Raw genomic sequence first — 25,032 nt, 5'->3', positions numbered from 1 at the left:
TGATTGTATCACTAGGCTTGCAGGTTGTTATTCCTTACCCTCCTAAGACCCAAGGTGCTACTTATTATACTTCTTCAGTTCGATAAAATTGAAACCATAATCATATGGAACAGAGTTGCTTTTGCTTTGTTTCGTTCCATTTTCAAACAACGCAAAATCAACTCTACTTGCTACACTATAGGTTCAAATTTCAGTGGCAAATTTTCGATTATTCAATTGTATGCCAAAACCTTAGGTCCCTTTTAGGAGGTCACTTTGGCATGGTTATTATAATGGTTACTACACTTACTACACGTTGCAATCCCTTCCATATTATCCTAAGACAAACGATTTTGGGCCCGATTTGGATTTTGAAATAGACATCTATTAGATAGGTATCTTATAGACATCACCAAGATACAATAACGATATGTTTAAGATCTAACCTGTCAAATTTGACATTTGCGCAATTCTGGAGATACTCTTGAACGATTTCCTCAGGATATGACTTAGATCCAATTCACATCTAATAGATATCTTACGCTATCTAACGTAAAAGTGACACTGGTTGCCCGAATTGCGCTGCAAAAGAGAACTAGTTGATATCTAAACTATAACGTATCTAGAATGGATCTAGTACGTGTCGTCTCTTGTGAACATCTTGAAGTTCGAATACGGCAGTTTGCATGCTGTTTATAAACAGCTGAAGAAGGTGAAACATATGAATCGAAGGCACTTATTACACCCTGAAAGGGTTACCTTAACTATTACCTTATACATTTTTAAATTTTACGTAGTTAGGTACATTTTTAATTGGTTCGTTCTTTGACCAAATTCTCATTATCGCTGGGGCATCTGTAAGTTAATTAAAACTCCATGCTTTTAGACATGTATTTTATTCATCATCATCAGAATCATGATCACGTTCTGTTTTAATACCTTTACTGTTGTTGTTATTACCAGCAGAATCTTTACGATACTTTCCCATGCGTGCGTTGAACAATATATCGTTTATATAACGTTTCGCTATTAGAACAGAGTGCAGATCTCTTGTCTCTCTTAGTTCTGAAGCAACATATTGCCCGTAAATTTCAAATTCGTCTTGACCAGATTTTGAACTTGGCCGATATTGCTTAGCAAATCCATATCCCATTGGGTCATCAGATTTATCGTCGTATGAATTGGTTCTTTTCCTTGAGTTGGTTGATAAGTTTGCTGTTGTGTCTGTAGCTCGTGTGCGTGTGTGCGTTAAAGATACAAGTCAATGTAAACAAAGCTCCTAATAATTATTACCTGAAATACTGCTGAAAGTCATCCATTTCATCAAAGGACACCAAGAAAACCGGCACTGGATCAAAGAAACACTGTTTTGATAAGAACATCGCTTGGGTGAGGTATATTGCATCAATTATTTATCTAAAACTGAATTCGGAATTCGACGATTATACTGGCACTCACTCACACATGGAAATGTTTTTAAATTAACTGATAATTATTTCGAAAAAATATAAAATTAAATGCGGTAATTTAACAGCTGATTGTGCCAATCTGTCAACGCTGCGCAGGAGTTCTGACAGCTGACACCTATGACGTATATGGTTGCGTTCGGAAACTGTGCGTTCAAGTAGACTGTGTGCGACAACATGTCGAAAAAAATTAACGTAAAAGTCTCAGGCACTGACGACAAAGCAAATGTTGAATGCTTTAAATGCAAAGCAAATGTCGAAATAAGAGACACAATATTATGCACGTCTTGCAACAATAGGTTTGAGTTTCATTGCGCTGGCTACTCAGAAAAACTTTATCGTATGAGGAGCCAAAGGGAGTCCAAAAATAAGTGGAAATGCAAAGCATGTGTAGAAAACCATACTGAAACTAAAATCTCAAAGGAAAAAAATCTTAAAACTAAGAAAATAACTTTGGCTTCCAAAGGGACACCAAAATCTGTCAAGGAATTAAAATTAACACCGAATCCTGAATCTGAATCTTTATCTGAGGCTAAACAAAAATCACCATGTATCCCTCATGTTGAAAAACCCGTAGTCCCATGTTCATCAGAGAACTCACCACTAAAAAAACCAGAAACTGAGTCAAAATCTCCAGTCCTAATACAATCACAGTCAACTGAAAGTGTATCTCAAATTAGTCCTGCCGCACAATTACCTCAAAAACCCGCAATGCCATCTTCACTCGAGAAACCACAACTAACAGAACCAGAAACTGAGTTAAAATCTCCTGTCCTAATACAATCGCATACAACTGAAATTGTATCTCAAAGTAGTCCAGACGCGCTATTACCTGAAAAATCCAATTCACCAATAATGCCGGCCATAGATGAAATAACTCCTGATAAAGACAATATTCAGAAAGAAACTAAGGACACAATCAATCTAGGATCACAAGTGAATATGATTTCCTGTTTTTTATCCTCTTCACCCTTACAATACGCATCAAGAAATGATCCTGATCTAAATGAGGACTTACACTCTACAAAGCACAGTATATCCAACAACTCAAGTATAATGAACTCCATCAATCTCACCGACAGTGATGTCTCGGAGTCTCTGAATGATTCTTTACCCGCTTCTGATGTCCTGTCAAGAAGCGTAGACGGCGTACATCGCGGTATTCCATATTCGAATGAACACAATGAACTGCATGGAAGAATAAACGAACTTGAGTTGGCACTAGCCAGCACGCAAGAGGAATTAGACCAAAAAATACTAGAAAACAATGAATATCAAAGGAGAATACAGCAATTGACGATAGAGACAAAAGTACTCCAATCATTGTGTTACTCTTCATCTTTTGAAACTAAAAACAGATGCACCGCTAAGAAAAAGACGAGAAACTCTTTGATTCCCGGCTATCCATCAACACCATCTTCGCCAACGGCCGATTTGAATCAAGATCAGACTTTAGATAGTGATAGAAAGATATTAAGCTTAGAAATAAAAATTATTAATTTCGAAAAACTGCTCAAAAATATTGAAAGCGAGATCATTTTACTCAATAAACAAGTGGAATCTGTGACACGAATTTTTCACACACCTGAAACTAATGCTATTGCAAACAATATCATTAGCAAGCCTCTGCTTAATACCGATGCGCAAACTTATTGTGAAGTTTCAATTACTCCGAGGAAAAAAGAAATAGAAGCTACTTTTTCGCAATCAAAATTGTGCGTTATTAGTAACTATACGAACCACATGCTAAAACTGCTGAAACGAGATTTCCCCGGTGAGAATACATGTTTTTACCTCAAGCCTGGAGCGACAACACGGGAACTCTTTGTCGGTCTTCGGAGCAAGCTTCAAGACTTCACTATGAACGACTTTTGTGTTATTTATATTGGTGACAGCGACTTCAAGACCAGTAATAACTATCATAGTGTAGTCAAATTCATTCAGGAGCAGTCAAGTCTTGTACAGCACACGAATATTATAATCTGTTCACCCATATTCAAAATTAACCAATTTTCAAATCTATTTACAAACCGTGTCGAACTTTTTAATAACTTACTCTGGAAAAGTAATCTGGAACATAATTATTGTTACATCTTGGATTGTAACCTTAATTTGCAATATGATAGCCTTATGTTTTCTCAGTCCGGTAATGTAAACCGGCAAGGTTTTATCACAATTTATAACGACTTGATAGAACTCTTGACATCGCTTTCTGTTCTTTGTGATGTGATAGATACAGGGGAAACAAACACTCATGAAACAGCTATAACGGAAGACTATAAGAGTTTTTTAGACATAGCACACAATGCATTAGCGATAAAATAAACATGTCAGACGGTCAAGCCTGCTTCCACGATAGTACTTCTCCAAATATCAATAAATGCATGTCTGTGCTACATCTTAATATTAACCGTCTTCAAAATAAAATACTTTATCTAGAGTCTTTTGTGGAGCTGGAACTCGAATTCCGACCATGTTTTATATGTATAACAGAATCGTGGTTAAAGCAGGACGAAGACAGTAGCATTAGGTTACCTGGATATCGAGTTGTAACTAATTGTTCGAGGTCTATTAGTCGTGGAGGTGGCTGTATTATTTTTGCTAGAGACGATATATATAAGAATTGCAAAATATACAATGTTGAAAGATACTATAAGGAGAAAGTTTTTGAAGTATGCTGTCTGACAATTGAACTTCGAAACATGCCCAAAATATATCTAAGTACAGTTTACCGAAGTCCAAGTAGTGATATTAAAACATTTCTGACACAGTTAGACCTATTTCTAAGTAACAATAAAAATAATTGCTCCATCCTGTGTGGGGATTTCAACATTGATTTAAAAGGCAATACAAATGTAACTAAAGATTTTTTGCAAGTTCTTCTAGAACATAATATGAGGCCTACGATAAGAAACTACACTCGCGTTACAGAGACATCTCAAACTTTAGTGGACAATATCTTTACAGATATGGGTGATGACTATAAAGGCAAAGTTGTCCCTTGCAGTTTTTCAGATCATGACGCTCAAACCGTAGTTTTTCACGATCAATTAATACTGCCAGTCCAGCAAATTAAGGTTCAAGTGAAACGAATATACTCTCAAAGTGCTTTAAAGAATTTTAAAACAGACTTAGAAATAACTTCTTGGAGCGACTTGTACAATGAAAATTCATGTGAGGGAAAAGTACAAGCGTTCTATAATATAATATATAGCTTAATTGACAAGCACTTTCCTTTTAAACAAGTAAAACTACGGAATCACCAAAAGTCCTGGATAACACGGGGAATTAAAGTATCATGCAGAAGAAAAAGGTCATTACTACTAGCAATGCGTAAATTTAGAAATGATAGTAATCTTAGGCAGCTTTACAAGTCTTATAACGGCATCCTAAAGAAACTAATTTTTACAGCAAAAAACATACACATTAAAAATGCTATAAAAAGGGCAAAGTCAAAAAGTAAGGTAATATGGAGAATAGTGAATGAAAACACTACAAAGAAGTCAATTTCTGATAAAAGCAAAATCAAACTCCGTATTAAAAATGATATAATCGATGATCCTACAAGAGTAAGCAACATTTTTAATGAATACTTTGTTAACGTGGGTAAAGTCTCCGATATCAATACAGATCATGGTAGTGAACATATGAATCTTTTACATAACAGTCACATAAATAACACTAAATCTGTTTTCATGTCACCCGTTGATGAGTTTGAAATCATAAGAATCGTCAAGTTACTGAAAAACACAAGCTCATGCGGTCCTGATGATATAAGTACGACGTTGATCAAATATAACATAGAAGCTATTTGCGCACCGCTGTGTGACATTTTCAATACGTGTATTTGTGATGGGATTTTTCCAATTCAATTTAAAACTGCAAAAGTGATTCCTTTGCATAAAAAAGATAGTAAAGAGGAAACATCGAACTATCGTCCTATTTCTTTACTAAATGTACTTTCCAAAATTTTTGAAAAGGCAATAGCGAATAGAATTATTAATCACTTCGAAAAATGCAATTACTTTTGTTCTCAACAGTTTGGCTTTAGACAGAATAGAAATACAGTAGCAGCTATTACCGAGTTGGTCCTAGACGTTATGAACAATCTTAACCAAAATTATAAGTGTGCGGGTATCTTTTGCGATCTAAGCAAAGCATTCGACTGTGTAAACCATAAAATATTAATTGATAAGTTGCAATATTACGGAATCCGTGGAACGACTCTAAAATTACTGACATCCTACTTAACGGATAGAACCCAATTTGTTCAAATAGTTGATGTAGATAATTCCGGTTGTGTTAGTTATGTTAATTCTACTAAGAAAGCAATTGACTGTGGAGTCCCCCAAGGATCTGTCTTAGGGCCTTTACTATTTATTATTTTTGTCAATGACTTGCAATCCAATATAACTCATGGTACACCTTATCTTTACGCAGATGACACAAGTATAATAATAGGTAATGAAAATATTGATTTACTTGAAACTCAAATAGGCGAAACTTGGGAGGAATTATCGTATTGGTTTGAATGCAATGGTCTTAAAATAAATTTAGATAAAACTGTATATTTTCCTTTTCTCAGACACACAAATAGCATATCGTATGATTTGCCTCTACCTGTAGCAAAAGCCGATGATGTTAAGTTCTTAGGTATACATTTAGACACACAATTGCGCTGGTCCAGTCATATAGAAGTACTAAGAAAAAAATTAGCCTCAGCCTGTTACACCTTAAAAAGCCTCTCTAAAATAATAAGCTCATCTGCACTTAAAACAGTTTACTTTGCATATTTTGAAAGCCTAATGAGATATGGCCTTGAGGTCTGGGGTAACAGTGTCCATGTGAAATCTGTTTTAATTTTACAAAAAAAAGCTGTGAGATATGTTGATAAGGCGAGGCCACTTGAACATTGCCGTCCTCTATTTGTGAAGCATAAAATATTGACAGTGATATCACTGTACATATACTTAGTCTGTATTTTTGTATATAAAAATAAGAACCGAATTGCATGTAAAAATAAAAATAGACACCCTAGATTAAGGCATAAATTTGACATACCATTACCAGAATCTAAAAATTATATACATTTCAAAAAAAGTCTGGAATACATGGGAATTAAAATTTATAATTTTTTAAATGAGGACATTAGACAATGTGATAATATTATTGACTTCTGCAAAAAATTAAAATCATTTCTAATAATAAGACCATTTTATAGTTTGAATGAATATTTTGATAATTTGACATTTTAATTGTACTTAATTAGATTATTATTTTAATTTAAGTTAGTCTAAGATTTTGCATGCCATATTGTGGTAGACCATACATGCATGTACACAATAGCTACAATATGTACCTATAATACCCCAATGACATGTAACCATGACAACTGTGTATGTTCACGCAAAATAAATAAATTGAATTGAATTGATTCGTAATGCATTGGGATGGGGGCTGCTAGCTGGAAATTTTCGACGTGGTAAGGCTCGGAGAGTTCATCACTGTGGCTGTTCTGAAACAAACATACATAAAAATGCTTAATACCTATGGGTATTTAATTGCTATACTTAGTCAAAGTCTAAAAATCATAATTTTACTACAAAAATGTTTCCGAACTGATAAAAATGGGTCCCTCAACATGCTTTAATATGCCGAGAGATCCATTTTTATCAGTGATTGTGAAAAAAGTTGTATTCAAAGAGCATTTGATTACCTACTGGTAAAGGCCGAGCCACACCGGCTGCGTGTGCAGCACGTTGCGTGGCGTGCGCTGCAGCTCAGTCATGCGTGCAGTAAAATAAAATACTCCTGCGACAGTACCTACATCATGTTATTATAACTCCCGTTGCAAATGGAAGCTGCTCACCTAATGCCGCCATTGCAATTAGAAAGAAAAAATGTCTCATATTTGAATCGAGATAGTTGAGAGTACATAATATTGTTCACCGACGCAAAATAGTTCACAAAACCTTGTTTTCAAATAGTATCGTTAATACCTAAAATCGATTCTTTCCCACAGGCCAAATTAATTTTTTTAAGACGTATTTGCGGTAATCTTTGTGCTATGTTGTAAATATACATTCATATTAACGAAAGATTTTAATTAGTTTTTCTTTTATCATTATCACTGAATCCGTATTAAAAACCAGCACGCGCACCGGCCGAGTTGTAAATGAATACAAGTGGCTGCGCGTGTACACGCACAGCACCTATGCAGCACCGAGCTGTGCGCGTCCGAACCTGCTCGGTTCGCCCTCTCATAGGGAACGCAGTTAAACACAACGTCATCACTGCACGCAACGAAGCGACGTTGCCGCTCCGCTGCGTGGACGCGTGCACGCAGCACGCAGCCGGTTTGTCTCGTCGGAGCTGCGTTGCGTGCAAGTCACGCGTACGCGCACGTCACGCACACGTCACGCAAGCGGTGTGTCCTCTCTTATGAGTTTTCATATTCTACAACGCAGCGGGACGCGTACGTGCACGCGCACGTCACGCACACGCTTCCGGTGTGGCCTGGCCTTAATCTAGACCCATCATATCACCTCAATATGTATAAGAGTAAACACTGATTAACTAGTGAAGTTGAAAGGGGGAAGTTATGAAATACAGGGTGTGGCCCTTAATAAGAGCAAAAAATCAAACTGGAGATTCCTTGGAGTACCCAAAGTTACCACCAAGTGGTCCCGATGGTTCAAAGTTCTTAATTTAGGAGAAATTTTAATTTAAAGTCAAGTTTAGCAAGCAATGGATTATCACATTGCGTTACGGTCGCTTAACTGTCGTAAGATGTCATGGTACCGGGACGTCTTAGTACGCGCCTTTTAGTACAATTTATTTTAAAAATGAATACAGAGAAAAGTAGCTCTTATTATTAGGAAATCAGAACTCTATCAATATGCAATGCCACGTTATGTTTTGTTGACAAACTCAAAAAACCTTTTTTTGCTATGTAATGGAAACAGTTTTTAAAATAATTTATTCTCGTAATAAAAACCTCCATAAAACACTTACTTCATTATCTACCTATTTGAAAAATGCTTTGAACTTTGTCAATATTGACAACTGTCAAGCGTGTGCATAACAATTAATTATGTAATTCAATCTAAACAAGATGACTGAATTACATGATTGAACGGTGGAGCTAGAAGAAGTTCAAACCAAGCTGTTGCACAGCAAACGATTTCCCGATCAGAGGCAGACTGACAGTGTCATCGTCAACGTTGAACGTAGTGCCACGTTTGCGGGACAACGAGCCTTCCCGGGGCTCGGGACGGCGGTGCATCCTATCGGCCAGCGTGTATCAGGCGGTGCTATTCGAGTCTGTTGTTGGCGGTATACCAGAGAATACTCCGCAATTTTCGACAACCACCAGTATCAAAATATCAGGACTATGTGTATTCTATTGATCTAACCCAGAAGTCGTCTAGAGGAGAAAAGATACCTTATACATAATAAAGTCATTTGATATAATATGGGTACCTAATGATACATCACATCGAAAATAGAAAAAGCAAAAAAGCAATCTATCGGGTAAGATTGAATGGAAACTGAAAAGTGTTATTCTTGTTTGTTGGTTGTGTTAATGTAAGTACTAATGTTATGTAGTTGCTTAAGATTAATAAACGCAGTAACTATAAGTTTTTGTTCATTATTTGGGATAAATAGCTAGGAAGAGAGAGAGATAGACGTAGCTACGACGTGGTCAAAGTGATCTTTGTATGAGAAAAAAACTTTCCATTCCAAAAACTTCTTAGAAACTTTGACTTTCCGCAACTTCCTCATCTGTACTGTACATGGCTCTGAAGCGGCCAACCAACCAAATTGGTTGGCTGTTTTTTAGTCTATCGAAGGTACTTGATCACTGAAAAGAACAGAGGGCTGAGTTTGCGCCGTAGCGAACAAAACGGTTATCTCTCTCTATCTCACTCGCACTAATATCACTCGTCGATATTAGTGCGACAGTGAGAGAGAGAGAGAGACATTAGCGTATCGTGCACTACGGCGCAAACGATTGGCATCTTGGCTAAGCACCCTGTACATATTTAGTACTTTTACAAAGACTGCATGCAAAAACATCAAGTACGTTGCTTTTTATTATAAGTAAAGTTTATAATTATTATCTCAAACTGTCTCAAACCTTCACGATGATGATGGAGATAGCGACAACAGGATCAGAGATACACTTGTCTCTATTATTGCCAGTTCATAGAAATAATAAAGACAGCATACGTTAATATTGTCTGTGCGGAAAGAGAAGAGTCGTGGAATGTATGGGGCCCAATACATTCTACGACTCTTCTCTTTCCGCACATACTTACCACTGTTTTCTCAAAAACCCCTTTTGCGTTTGCGTCGCCTTTCAAAAAGTTCATAATAATTGTATTAAACCTTCACAGTCACAAGACATAAACCACGCATTGCAAATTTTTCAGTTTGTTTACTCTATTACTATGTACATACATGACAATGTACGTCAAGTTGCTAAATCAAAATAAAGCAAAATAGAAATAATAAAATTATAAAGTTAATCAATTATGCACGTGAAATTATGTAACATAGTGATAACGAAACAAAAGTAAATGTTAACCGAGCTTTATTGTTAACTCAGAGCTACGAATTTGGGTGCACCAAATGTGATTCTGATTGTGACCGTACGTCGTGTACAGCCAGATGAATTAGCTGTGAAATTCTTCGTTCGTTTTGAGACTTTTGGGAAGGCCCTACACCTAGTAGTGCATATGTCGATGTCGTGTCGGAGCGGAGTCAAACGGAGAACAGGTTGAACTGTCGTTCGTAGTCGTTGTCGTGAAAAGGAAACATTCTTACAAAATTATAAAAGTGTAAGTTTTCTCGTGAATTATGAAGTGGTTATCCAGTAAGATTGACATAATTATTATCAGTGATTTTATTGAAGTGCACTATTTTAGTTGGAACTGCTTAATAAATAACTCATGTTACTTTATTAGCATTTTACTCATTTCATCCTTTTGCCCATCAGGTATATTTGATAAGAAAACTGTTAAGTAATGTTCAAAGATGTGACTATTTCATTAGAACTGCATGTTTAAAAAGCAATATTGATGTATTTAATAGGTTTTTCAATATTATTGAGAACGATCGTAAATGTCAATGTCAAGTAATCCGACTGGACACATAATGTCTGCAGTACATTGCTGGGTCGATTAATTTTGTTAGAAAATAATAAAAAAATAATTTTTCATTTTAATTAATTGAAACTATTTGGACTTGATTCCTGATTAGTTAAAGGGTATGTTCTTTAATTTTTTGCTCTTATTACAGGCCACACCCTGTATAATGTAAAGATAGGAAGAGCTCTCAAAGCGTTTGTGAGCGGGCTGGCAGCTTTCTCAACGCATCTACATCGCTATACGGAGCCTTCTCAATGCATCTACATCGCGTTACGGCGCGGCGATGTTCCTACAGTTTCTATTCGGGAGAAATCAGCCGGCCTAGCCAAGGTTACAATCGCTATCGCTTCGATCACGAAAAGCTTTATGTCTCTCTATCACTCTTTCATATTAGCGCGACAGTGACAGTTGCGTTTCGATCGCTACGGAGCGTAAGCGATTGGCATCTTGGCTACGCATCCAGTTTACTTGCATCTCTTATCCAGCAAAGATTTTTCGGATTTGAAGATCCTATTTGTAAAAGATAGTATCGTTTATACAAAGTAGAAGTCTCCCGCGATATGCAAGTGATACTAACATCGAGCTAGAAAATGCTGCAACATCTTCGACCCGATGTCCTTTTAGTTTTTTGCTGTGAAAATAAATTGGCGACTAAAAGTCGGTTGAGGATTAAAGTAATTTTCATAGCTTTTAGGGTTTTTGGTTCCATGTATACGAGGACCTTATTTATTACTTATTATTATTACCTACTGGGCCTCCGTTCTTCGTCTGTTTTATATTAACGATACATTTACGATAATTGATAGACAGTTGAGATTAAGATTACCGAGTGTTCAAGCATTTCTACTCGTATTGCCATTAATATTTGTTAAAAAAAAAGAAACGTACACTGAGAGAAAAGGATAACAAAAACACACTTAGAATTACAGAAATAAACTTAATCCGGGGACAAGGAGAGTCAATAAAAGCACCGCCACTCTCCTATCCAAATTCACTGACGAAATAAACACTTACTTAGGAGATAAAAAAATAGTTGTAGCGATATTTTATGATTTAAAAAAAGCATTCGACACCTTAGAAATAGATACCCTTTTAAATGGAATGGACGAGTGTGGTGTGGGGCAGCCACTGAACTGTTGGTTCCGTGACTACCTCACATCACGATCATATCGCGTCAAAATTGGTGACGACCTAAGCGATGAAACACAGGTGCAATGCGGAGTACCTCAAGGCTCGGTATGTGGGCCTGTGTGCTATCTCATGCATGTTAACAGTTTGTGTGGAGCTATACAAAATTGTTCTGCATATATGTTCGCTGACGATCTTTGCACCTTACGTGCCGGAACCAATGTCACTGATATATGTCATCTGGTTCAACAGGACATAGATTCAATAGTTAAATGGTCACACGATAATGGCATTATATTGAATTCTGATAAGACAAAACTACTCATTATACAATCTCCTTATATATGCACCGTAGAAACTCCTTTGCCTATGTATACCCACAGTTTTACTTGTTTCCACGATAAGTTAAAAGCTTGTCATTGCAAACCTATAGAAAAAGTTGATTGTGTTACATATCTGGGAGTCAAAATAGATACCGCATTCTCTTGGCAACAACATATAGACCATATCTGTAGTAAATTAAGAATTCTCTTAGGTAGATTTTATCACTTAAGCTATAAAGTACCTAATAACATACTGAAATGTTTATATTTTGCAATAGTGGAATCTGTATTGAGCTATGCACTTCATTGCTATGGTCTTACTTTTAAATCATACATAGATAAATTAGAAGCACTACAAATTAGATTCCTAAAACTACTCGTAAATAAGAAAACCAGAAACAGCTGTAAAAACGATTATTATAAACTATTCAAAATTTGCAAAATACTACCAGTTAGTTTAAAGCACAAATTCCTTCTAGCAGTTAACAACCATGGCAATGAAGAGCACAACTCAATACTAATAGAACATAAGCATAAAACAAGGGCAGTAACTGCGCGAAAATTTGAAGTCCCCCGGGTTAGCAACTAGGGGTAAGCAACTGATAGAACTCTTAGGAAAAGAGTTCCGTATCTCCTGAATAGTCTACCCGAGAACATTCGGCATGAGCCAAATAAAAATAAATTTAAAAGTGCCCTAAAACTGTACCTATTGCAAACACTTAAGTGACAGTTGCACATGTGCAAGTGCCACTAAGTGTTTAGATTTAATAATAATTTAAAATTAGTACTCACTTAAATACATGTGTATGTAGAGACTCTTACCTGCAGGCAAACTGTAAATACAGTTTTGCAGGGACCTGTTCAATTATATGTTCTGTACTGTGTGTTAATAATAATAATAATAACTACAAGTACTCACCTGCGCCAGTTCTCGAAAATGGTCGTGCCACGCTCTATTGGGATCGATCTATCATCACTGACAGGACTATTGTAGCCAATAAGCCTGACATCGTGCTGATAGATCGATCGCAGCGCCGGGCTGTGCTCGTCGACGTCACCATCCCCCATGATGAGAATCTCGTGAAGGCCGAGAAGGACAAGTCCAGCAAGTACCTAGACTTAGCTCACGAGATAACCGCCATGTGGGATGTTGACTCGACGATCATTGTTCCTATAGTCGTGTCAGCGAACGGTCTCATAGCGAAGAGTCTCGACCAACACCTAGAGAGACTCTCGCTAGGTGGTTGGATCAAGGGTCAGATGCAGAAGGCGGTAATTTTGGACACGGCGCGTATAGTACGTCGATTCCTCACTCTGCGGCCCTGACCACCGGCAGCTTGGGCCCTGCCCCGCTGCCGGCGGCACCCTAGGTTAGGTTTTTTATAATGTGTTTATAATTTTTTTTTTATTGTTTGTAAGTGTTTTTATATTTTACTTTTATATCCATATTATAATTAACCTAACTTAAGAAGAAAAATAAATAAAGATAATAAAAAAAAAAAAAAAACTACTTAATTAGGAACAAATTGACTTTTGCAATTTCTATTAGTTCTTGCAATTTCTATTATCTGTTTGTTGAAATTAGATTTAGGGTTACTGAGCTGTTTGTAGAAATAAATAAACTTTACAGAAATAGTGAAACGTCTATAATTATTACTAAACTTCATTTTTTCCCCCAGTACAGAACTGTTTTTTAATTCCTGGTTTAGTTTACTAATTTTTCTCTCAGTGTACCTACATACGAACAGTGAAGGCATATAATACGAAGAAGAAACGAAAATATGAAGAACCTAAAATTAAAATAATTTTATACTATAGCCATATCGTCAACCGGGGTGAATAGGGATGGATGGGGTGAATAGGGACAAAATTTAAAATCTGATTTGCCTGATTATTTCTTAATAACTACCTACACAAATTGTATCATACAAAATCTACTAGGTACTAAATATTTTCAATCGAATGAATTTTTGTGGGTATTTTTCAAGAAATTGTCAGGTAAATAACATTTTAAGTTCTTTCCCTATTCACCCCAGCCATCCCTATTTACCCCGGGTTGACGTTAACATAAGTTTTAACTTTGAAGTAGTCGGATAAAGAGCTCCACAGACCTTGGAACAAATGGCACGTCTTACTAAGTAGTTAGCTAGGAATGTACCCTGGGCTATAACCGCAAAATCGAAGTTCGCAAATTGCGGGGATTTTTCTCTGTCACTCTGTTCTCTGTAATTACGCCTTCATTGGAGTAAAAGAGAAAGATCCCCGCAATTTGCGAATTTCGGTTTTCGCGGTAGCCGCTCTGAATTCAATCGATCGATCAAGCGCCGCAAAGTATCGAAAATCGCATTCCATTGTTGCAAGGTGAGTGAAGTCCTTAGGCATGGGCTTACTCGCATCTCAGAATTATCGATTCCGTCAGTCTCTGTTTCTCCTTTCAATAAAAACTTCATCGGCTCGTAGGCAAACCACGAAGAGTATTTCAACTCTATCCCGTTTTTTCTCGACTGAGATATTTTCTTCTTCTCTCTAGCGAACTGCGAACGCAATGTATGTATTTTGGATTCAACTTCCCTTCTCGGTATATTCACGGTATTGGCGATGTCGTCCCACGCGTCGTTTTTCTTCGTTCTGTTTTTAAAATCGGGGTTGGAAGGGTCCCAGAGAAGGTCGTGGTTTTTGTAGGCTTGGACGAGTTGCAGCACGAGTTCGTTGGTGTATGTTACCGTGACCGCCATGTTGCGAGACTTGCGAGCGTGTGCGCCTTTTGGGGAGTGGCGCGGGACTGACGCGTGTCTGGCGCGCAACGTGGTGTGCGATCTGGCAGCATTGTTTATGCAACAATGTTTCATCATCCTAGTAAACATGTTTACAGAGGTGTCATAAACAGTGCTATACAGTGTTTATTAACAAATGTTGCCTAGGTAATGAATACCCGGCTCGAAAAACCGCGACGTTTCAAGCGATCTTGAAGGAAAAGTTTAAATTCAACTGGAGCGGCATTTAGATTTTAGATATCAATATTGTTTTGATATTGATATGATAATGTGTGTGAATCGCGCTCGCATTCATAAATTAACGCGAGCGAGATGATACCAGATAAGTAAAATATACTCTGTCAGGCAATTTCAGTCAGTAAAATAGAGCGGCAAATTTAAAAAATGTAGGCCCGAAGGGTCATCGTCCCATAGAATAATTGAATTTTGCACCTTTTTCTACTGACAAAGTTGTTTGACGCGCTATATGATATTAATTTGACTCGCTCTCTCTTATTCTCTTTTACTTTCACGCACTTTTAACCAAACTCTTGAAAATCTAATATGAATTATAAGTAGGTACCTAGTTCGTTTTTTTTAGCATTAGAAAGAACTTGCAGGAAGGTAAGCGATCTTGACATGTCTTTTAATTGAAAAACGCTTTTTAAAAATCAAAAACTCTTATGAAAGCAGAAGAATATAAATGATCGTATTAGATTCATAAATTGTTACATATTTGCCGTAACTTATTTTTAAAATGTGTTTTTCAATTAAAAGACACATCAAGATTGTTTACCTTATTTCTAATGCTAAAAAAAACGAACTTATAAATACAAGTAGGCAAGTTACAGATATGAATTATTTAGGTATGATAACTTTTTCATAAAATCTAGTTTTGAAAAATAGTTATTTGTACAACAAGAGATCAAAGTTTTATATTTCTTCGAGTGCTTATTTTGAGTCCCGTGCAAGCGAGTGAATCTAATTTAGAATCTTGAGCGTATTAAGGGATTCAAAAGCGCACGAGATGTAAATAACTTTGATCTCGTGTAGTACACAAAATTTTTCACCCTAAGCAGTGAGAACATACCTAGAGGGACAGAGATAATAGAACCCAAGTATATCGAACTTGTATTAGACCCCGCATGTTGAAATGACATTTGACTATAAAAGTCACTTGAATGACATTTTGTCTCACTCGGTGAGCAAAATGCGATTTTGCTCACTCATACTGTCTCACTAAGTGAGCAAAATGCGATTTTGCTCACTGAGTGAGACAAAATGACTCAGTGAGCAAAATCGCATTTTGCTCACTGTTTTTAAGAAGCAAAGTACCCTTGTTCGAGCTGCTGAGGTGAAAATGTATTTAGCACAACACAACATCGAAAGGTTCCATTCCATTATCGTCGTATCTATTGGCAACTCGTTAGCGAGCGGCCCGCGGGCCGCGGTTGACTTGCTCCAGAGGACTAAAAGGATGATTGATGCACGCTGTACCTAATTATATAAATACCCGCGCTTTCGCTCATTTTCTCTTGGTCTTTTATGGTTCTTTAACGTCTTACGCTACGTCTTACGTAGGCGAACAACGCGCGAACGCGGCGCGGCGCGGCGCGGCGAAATCAATCCTTTGATGCCCATAGAAGTGTCCTACGTAAGCGATCTCGTTGCGAACGCGGTGCGGCGCGATTTGCACGCGAATGTCAGGCGGCGCGGCGCGGCGCGGCGCGGCGGCGGCCGCTTTCGCCGCGCCGCGCCGCGCCGCGTTCGCGCGTTGTTCGCCTACGTAAGACGTAGCGTTATAGTTTGACCATTTTGACCAAGCGCTGGTGGCCTAGCGGTAAGAGCGTGCGACTTGCAATCCGGAGGTCGAGGGTTCAAACTCCGGCTCGTACCAACTTCGGAACTTATGTACGAAATATCATTTGATATTTACTAGTCGCTTTTCGGTGAAGGAAAACATCGTGAGGAAACCGGCCTAATCCCAATAAGGCTTAGTTTCCCCTCTGGGTTGGAAGGTCAGATGGCAGTCGCTTTCGTAAAAACTAGTACCTACGTCAAATCATGGGATTAGTTGTCAAGCGGACCCCAGGTTCCTATGTGAGCCGTGGCAAAATGCCGGGATAACGCGAGGAAGAAATTTGACCATACATGTTCGTCTTTTCGTCCGTCTTTCCGCTACTCAGTGACCATTAAGGATGAATCTCGCTAGACCGGGCCGGAGTTTCGTTTTCGAAAGCAACACGTGATCACCGATCAGCCATCATAGAAAATGACATGTCGGACGCATCGGCTCGGGCCCGGCCCGGTCTAGCGTGAGTCATCCTTACATACCTTACTATACATCTAACTAACCCATGCACACTTTTTCCGAAACTATAAGAACTATACTGTTGAAACTTGGTAAGTAGATGTATTATGTGAACCGCATTAAGATTTTCACACAAAAATAGAAAAAAAAACAATAAATTTTTGGGGTTCCACATAGAACTGAAACTCAATTTTTTTTTTCATCAAACCCATACGTGTTGGGTATCTATGGTAGAGATGCAACGGATAGTTGTTTGGCCGGATACCGGATACCGGATATCCGGCCTGGACACTGGCCGAATATCCGGTATCCGGCCGCCGGATATTCGGCCGGCGGAACTATACCTACATTTCGGTTTTTCAGGTGCGCAATCTGCAGGGTTGACCTGTTTCCTAGTAAACGTTCGCGCGGACTCATTTCTAGGTTCGAAATGAGTGCGCGTGCAAGTCAGTGGAATGATAAAATTGTTTTAAAATAATAAACATGTACGATTATGACTGTGTCTGTTTCTTAACTCCAATTTTTTTACTCCGAAATCAAGCAATTTTACTATCCGGTATCCGGCCGGATAGAAGGTCAATATCCGGTATCCGGCCGGATAGTAAATTAGTGGCCGGATAGGCCGGATACCGGATAGTAACCGGATATCCGGTGCATCTCTAATCTATGGATAGCTCTTCAAAAATGGTATTGAGGTTTCTAATATCATTTTTTACTAAACTGAATAGTTTGCGCGAGAGACACTTCCAAAGGGGTAAAAAGTGTGTCCCCCCCCCCTCTGTAATTTCTAAAATAAGAGAATGATAAAACTAAAAAAAATATATGATTGTACATTACCATGCAAACTTCCACCGAAAATTGGTTTGAACGAGATCTAGTAAGTAGTTTTTTTTTTAAACGTCATAAATCGTAAACCGCAATTTTATTATGTTACTTGCTGCTAGGAACCCTTCATGGGCGAGTCCGACTCGCACTTGGCCGCTTTTTTCACCTTTCCATACTTATTAATGCATTGATCGCCTTAAATGTCATGTCTCTAGCGATTTTCTTTTAAGGACCTATTTGGAAAACTCGTTTGACGCATTAAACAGAATCTCCGCTATAATTTGGAAACTTTTATGCCTTAATCTCCTGATTCTGGATCAAATATTAATGAAGCGAAGTCGAGTTGGGAGCTACGGACAAAATTCTACAAATAATTGGTAGATGCTCCTAAATATCATTATACATTCATTGCAAAATGGATCTTAATGCGTTGATGATAGAGTTTAAATTTTAACTTAGTAAATGTTAGAGATACGAGGTTTTGACAGCGTTTCGATTTTAGAGTGCCAACAGACGAGTTGTAAGACTGGTCGGAAGAATCGGTCGATTTCCTGGCGATTGGTCGTTTGATATTCCTATTCGTGTTTGTGTTATTTTGCGTAAAACTCTAGCTTGCTGTTATTATTTCTGTAGGTGTTAGGGGTCATCCATTAATTACATCACACGTTTAGGGGGAGGGAGGGGGTCAAGAAAATGTGACATATTGTGACATGGGGAGGGGGGAGACGCAAACTTTGTGACGTCACTTTAACTTCACCAGTAACCGAAAATTTATTTAAATTATTTTATTCGCTATACATTTAAATAACAAGTTTTTAAAACGACAATCGTTTTTATTCGTTAAATTTTCTTTCCTAAGCAGTTTCGGGTTATAAAATTACTAATATTTATATCGTTAATAATATTTTGATAAAATATTAATAATACTTAGGTACTTACTTAATTCGATTTGGCGATTTCGAAGAAAAAATGTGACGTCACACTAGGGGGGAGGGGTTTGCCAAATGAGACCAAGTGTGACAAGGAGGGGGGGGAGGGATTAAAAAACCTAGAAATTCATGTGACGTAATTAATGGATGACCCCTTATGGGATTGCTTAGAATTACAAAATAAAGTGTAAATGACTATGCTATATTTTTTATAAATGTTAATACGTTATTATTTACTATAAATTTATAAAGGACCAGATTTATTTTGACCCTCTTTTTGTATTTTTGCACTAAAGTTCATGCATTAACGTTGTTTAGTTCCGCCACTCCCCCACAGATGGCGCTAGCAGTACTACTGCAGCACGTTCCGGTCCGGCCATTAGCAAAGTCGTAAAACGACCAATCAAGTCGCTGTTTTCCTCCGGTTTATATTGTCGTCGAATAATAAAAATATGATAATTAAATTCTATGGTTGGGTGAAGTTTATACTTTGAACAAAATCGTAATTAAAAACGACCTTAAAATGCAATATCCAACTGGCCCTCTATCATTGCGCTAGTTTCCGTCCATGCGATAGTTTTCGTCCACTTGACGGATTAGAAAATTAGTACAGTCAGCAGCAGAAGTTGCTAAGCGGGCCAAAATGAGCTTGACGCAACTTTATTGTAAAGAGAATAAGAGCGTGTCAAGGTAATTTTGAACACCTCGCCCGCTTAGCAACTTCTGCTGCTGACTGTACAGTCACACAAGTGCGAAAAGCAGGAAATTCGCAACGAGTGGCGATAAATTGAAACACGACCGAAGGGAGTGTTTTAAATCGACACGAGCTTCGAATTACCTTCTCGCACGTGTATTGTACAACGTTTTACAAATTTACAGTAGGTACATATGTCCCTTTAAATTTTTGACATAGGCACGTAGGTACCTATTGCACTAATTACCGCACTAAGGTTTTAAAGTAGCACCATTATGTTGCACTATAAAATATATTACATAATTAATTTGGTCCTTGCGAAATATTATTTAAATGTGGATAGATAGATAACATCGCGTGACGTAATTATTTATGAAATAAATCTTCTTACATTTTCTGTAATATTTGGAGATTTGGTGCGAATTTTATATTTTCGGAGACAAGGTGAATCTATTTATAGTTACACATGGCCGAGTATTTGCAAATTCGAATAATATTTTTATGTGTACATATTGTGTAGGTACTCAACATAGACCAAAAATTAACTACCACTACACTACCTACATCAAATCTAGAAAAATATTAACACGGTAATGTAGAATAAACGCTTTGGGAACATAATGCCATGTTTTGATTTTTATTGTTACTGATTTCGCTAAACTATCTACTAACTAACTAACTAAACTAACTAAATCGCTAAACTGTGTCTTTAAATGCAAAACAATTAGTACACCTAAGTAATTGAAAAATGTATAAAAATTACAATATACAGTTTCAACATATACCCACACTTTCTCACGTTAAAGTTGGTGCATAGTTAGCTCAGTCCGACTTTATTTACCTATTTATTTAAATTTTTTAATATACCAGATGCCTATGTATGTTCTTCCCAGACATCCAAAGAAATACCTAAACAAGAGAAGACTTTTTCTCAATAACAATAACATTAGCTTTAATGAACTTAGATTCCAACTTCTTCATCATCATCATCTCAGCCTATATACGTCCCACTGCTGGGCACAGGCCTCCTCTCGAGCGCGAGAGGGCTTGGGCTATAGTCCCCACGCTAGCCCAATGCGGATTGGGGACTTCACATACACCTTTGAATTTCTTCGCAGATGTATGCAGGTTTCCTCACGATGTTTTCCTTCACCGAAAAGCGGCTGGTAAATATCAAATGATATTTCGTACATAAGTTCCGAAAAACTCATTGGTACGAGCCGGGGTTTGAACCCGCGACCTCCGGATTGCAAGTCGCACGCTCTTACCGCTAGGCCACCAGCGCTCCAACTTCTTAGAAATGTTATTTTCCTTAGTAATTTATATCTCGATACTCTAAAAGGAAAGCTTTTTCTCAACTGTAAGGCAATACTCAAAGACAAATTGTTTATCTATTGAGACCTCCGCCGGTCATGGCCTAGCAACAGTATTCAAATGTAAAACAAAATTAACGTATCTTGTCATCTCGCCTTACGGTCCAGATCCAGCGACAATATTAAAAAAAAATAACACTACACCTCAACACTTGTTGCATTGGAAAATTAATCTTGACTCAACGTAACAGGGTAGAATTTCTTTTGAAAGCGTCTCTGTCCCTTTTAACTCAGGTAATAATAAAATAAGAGATTACATCTTCGCGTAAGCAACAATAGGGCTCCTGGTTATTGGACGGGGACAGTCGTGTCAAAGGAAAATGCGTTTTATTTTTAGATGTTCAAAGTATATTTTACATCAGTGGTGAGTGGTTGTATAAATTGCTGTGATAGGTAATCACTTGTTTAAACAGCTTAAAGACCGTTTAGTGCGACAACCATTGAGCACTTGATTATGAATGGTGAGAGCTACTAAGCAACTATCACTTCATTTTGCTGTTTGGTTTACTTTTCTTAATTATTTAAAGTGGCTCCTTTATTTTCATGATATAGGACCTTTAATAGGAACAGTCAGCAGCAGACTTTGCTAAGCGGGCGATGTGTTCAAAATTACCTTGGCACGCTCTTATTCTCTTAACAATAAAGTAGCGTCAAGATCATTTTGAACACCTCGCCCGATTAGCAACTTTTGCTGCTGACTGTACCTACCATCTGTCGACGGCTTTGATAGGTTACATTTAGTTTTCTACCTATTACATATATTAAACAAATGTTGAAATACTTGAAGTTCACTTTATAGGGCAACCTCCTTATAGCGAACCTTCTTTTTAGCTGACATCTTATACAAAATATTAATCACACGCCAAAATCATATTACATACATATAAGTCCAAAAACTAGCAATGAGAACCTTATTTGATCCAAGTGTTCTTGGCGTCCATAGGACTATTTTGAATACAGACTCTAAGTAGTTTTATTAACATTTAGAATTTTTAAATTGAGTTTCACACGACAATGTCTTGTAAAAATTTCTTATGTAATTATAACATTTGTAATACATTTTCTCCCGCAATTAGCCCGTACGTCGTACATGTAACAACATAACATATTTAATTATGATGAATAACGGAATAAAATACTGAATGAATCTGTTGCAATTAGGGTTGCCAGATCGAAAGGCGCTATTATCGGGAAACAATATAAATTTTTCGGGATTTTGGGACTTAAGTCGGGAAAAAAAAAGCATTCAAATTAAAGTAATTGTATTAAAAACAACGATATTTTACAATATTGGCACTACGTCAGCTCGCTCGCTCGACGACAGTTCGGAACTTGAAATTATTGTTTTATAACGTGAAGCTGTTTTTAGGGATTGATTACACTTTGTCGGGAATCGGGAACGCATGCTAAAAATCGGGAGAATCCCGCCAAATCCCGACCATCTGGCAACCCTAGTTGCAATAGGAGTTTCCCAACGCAATACCGTTATAGTAAAACACAATGCGACATTACCAATAGGTTTTGTTGATATGCAAGTTCAATTAGTGATCTTTTATTGATTTGCGTCATGGCTGTGTGGTGCTCCCACACTGGGGGCCCGATTCGGATTATGAAATAGACATCTATTAGACATCTTTAACCAAGATACGATAACGATATGTTTAAGATCTAACCTGTCAAAAACATTTGCGCGATAATCTTCTTCTTCTTCTTGATTCTGGAGATAATCTTGAACGATTTCCACAGGATATGACTTAGAGATCTAATTGACATCTAATAGATATCTTACTCTATCTAACGTAAAAGTGACATTAGTTGCCCGAATTGCGCTGCAGAAGAGAACTAGTTGATATCTAAACTATAACGTATCTAGAATGGATCTAGAACGTGTCGTCTCTTGTGAATATCTTGAAGTTCGAATACGGCAGTGGGTGTTTTAGTGTGAGAGCTTAGAGCATTTAATAACTGGAGTGGCCATTAATAGCTTACTCTTCTGCCGAAAAACTTGCACAATTGTGCAAACTTTTGTATGGACTGACATGGCTATTTGTACGTTACGTACAAATCATGTATAGCAATACATTTGACGTCCCCTCCCCCGCAAAAATGGGAGACTGTTTCGTAAAGCAAATGACAGCGAAGCCATCTCCTTTCTAGATGCTCTAAGGTTCCACACACACACACACAGACACACAGGTTCATGATAGTAGGTAGGTATTGATAATGTTTTATTATGTTGTCTCTGTCATACAATATTATATAACAGCGACGGACTAACTGACTAAGATATCCCGGTATTCAAATCTGATATCAAATAGCGCAAAAATCAAAACAGTCCGAAATTGTTATTTACGATACAAGTGCGGAAAAGAGGAAATTCGAAACGAGTGGCGATAAATTAAAACACAACCGAAACGGAACCTGTTTTCAAATCGACACGAGTTGCGAGTTTACAGTACATTATGGCCCTTTAAACTTTTGACATACGCACGAAAAGTGCTGTTTCCCGTACTAGTGCGAGAAAGTAGGACCATATGTACTGTAAAATAGTGTTTCATTACCAATTAGATAATTATTAAATTTAGATTAAAAGATTTCGTTACGATTTTCTATAACTTTAAATAATTTCACCAAAGTCTAGACTCTAGAGCGAAATAAAGATCACTCAATTTCTGGTTCACCAGTTGATTGATCATAGTTAAAGAGGTCAAACGATGCAGAGGTGACCTACCTTTATCCGACTCGGGTCAACTAACTCATTTTGTATTCAAATAAATTACCTATTCGTTAATCATGGGGTCTAGGATGAGTTAGGGGAGACCGAGCTGAGTTGTGACAGAGGAGAGTTGGAACATCGTCGATTTTTTGGAATCTATTAACTGTCACAACTCACCTCGGTCTCCCCTACTTAGAATATTTTGTACTTTTTGTTTGCGTCGCTCAAGATAGTTACCTACTGGGAACTTTTAATAGTACCTACCTACTCTAAAAGTAGATTTTTTTACACTTTACCAGGCTAAGGGATATATATTTCCCACATACGGCACTTCAAATTCAAACATGTGTTCTATTTTCGATCAGTAGAGACTATGTCAGTAAGAGTATAGGGCTGTCCATAAATAACGTCATCGATTTTTGACGATTTTTGACCCCCCCCCCTAAATTCATCCAAAAATCATGCTTCGAATGACCCCGTTAATTTCCCCCTACGTCATGCTACCATCATCCGATGTCCAGACCCCCACCCCCCTAATTTGAAATGACGTAATTTATGAATAGACCCTGTGTCATTTTTGAACTGTCAGCCTAGTAAAGGGTTAAAGTAATGACTAACTGCAACGCGACAACATTAAATCATGTGTCGGTCGATAGACGTGTTTAACACATTACATTTACTTACTTCGGTCAATGTAAGCGTATATGCAGAGTGATAGCAGGTGGACCAAAAGGTTGACGGATTGGTGGCCGCTTTCGGATGAAAGAAGCGCCTGGCGTCCGTTGGCTCGTTGGGTGGATGACATTCGGAAAATTGCGGGGCACTTTTGGATGAGACTAGCCCAGGACCGGGATAAGTGGCGTACACGAAGAGAGGCCTATGCTCAGCAGTAGGCGACTGAAGGCTAGAATGATGATCATCATGATGAAGCGGATATAGGGACGCACTCAGGACGCACCTATATAAGTGTATGAAAGAGAAAGCTCTCTCTGCCAGTTTTTGTGATTTGTGATAAATTAAGGTGGTTCGATTTTCATACAAAATTCAATCAAAGCTCATTAAGTAACTACACACTATTAGTACATAAATATTTCCGCATTTATCTTCCTTCGAATATTCGTTTGCGCGAAATTAACAGGAAAACAATGTTTCATACAGAAATCATGCAAAAATCATAGTAAAATTTTCATCAATTTTACGTATGTGTGTGTCACAAATGTCGTGTACAGATACATTTGCGACGTTGCCATACCATTTCCGACGTTGCCGGGCTGACCACGGCGCGAATTTGGAGTGCCGTCATGTTTAGTGCAATTTTGTTGACACTGACGTTTGACAGGTACTTAATTGACCTAAGCGAGAATAAGTACCCGAAGTTCGTCA

At 37.6% G+C, this 25,032-nt stretch overlaps 2 protein-coding genes across 2 annotated transcripts in view; one reads left to right on the top strand and one right to left on the bottom strand.

Annotated features, from left to right (window-relative positions):
* The window catches only part of LOC134671419 (V-type proton ATPase subunit D), a 354,138-nt gene that overhangs the window by 18,958 nt on the left and 310,148 nt on the right, over nt 1-25,032 (top strand). The gene's annotated exons all lie outside the window — the stretch shown is intronic.
* Nucleotides 822-14,809, bottom strand: LOC134671539 (uncharacterized). Its single transcript, XM_063529399.1, has 4 exons — nt 14,439-14,809; nt 6,830-6,960; nt 2,464-2,573; nt 822-1,221 (listed from the first exon to the last, which is right to left on the bottom strand). Exons 1-4 carry the CDS (start codon nt 14,781-14,783, stop codon nt 875-877), a joined length of 933 nt encoding a protein of 310 aa, XP_063385469.1. The 5' UTR covers nt 14,784-14,809; the 3' UTR covers nt 822-874.

The sequence above is a fragment of the Cydia fagiglandana genome, chromosome 15, assembly GCF_963556715.1.
Source record: "Cydia fagiglandana chromosome 15, ilCydFagi1.1, whole genome shotgun sequence".
NCBI classification, from domain to species: Eukaryota; Metazoa; Arthropoda; class Insecta; order Lepidoptera; family Tortricidae; genus Cydia; species Cydia fagiglandana.
This window is presented reverse-complemented; position numbering and strand designations above follow the sequence as displayed.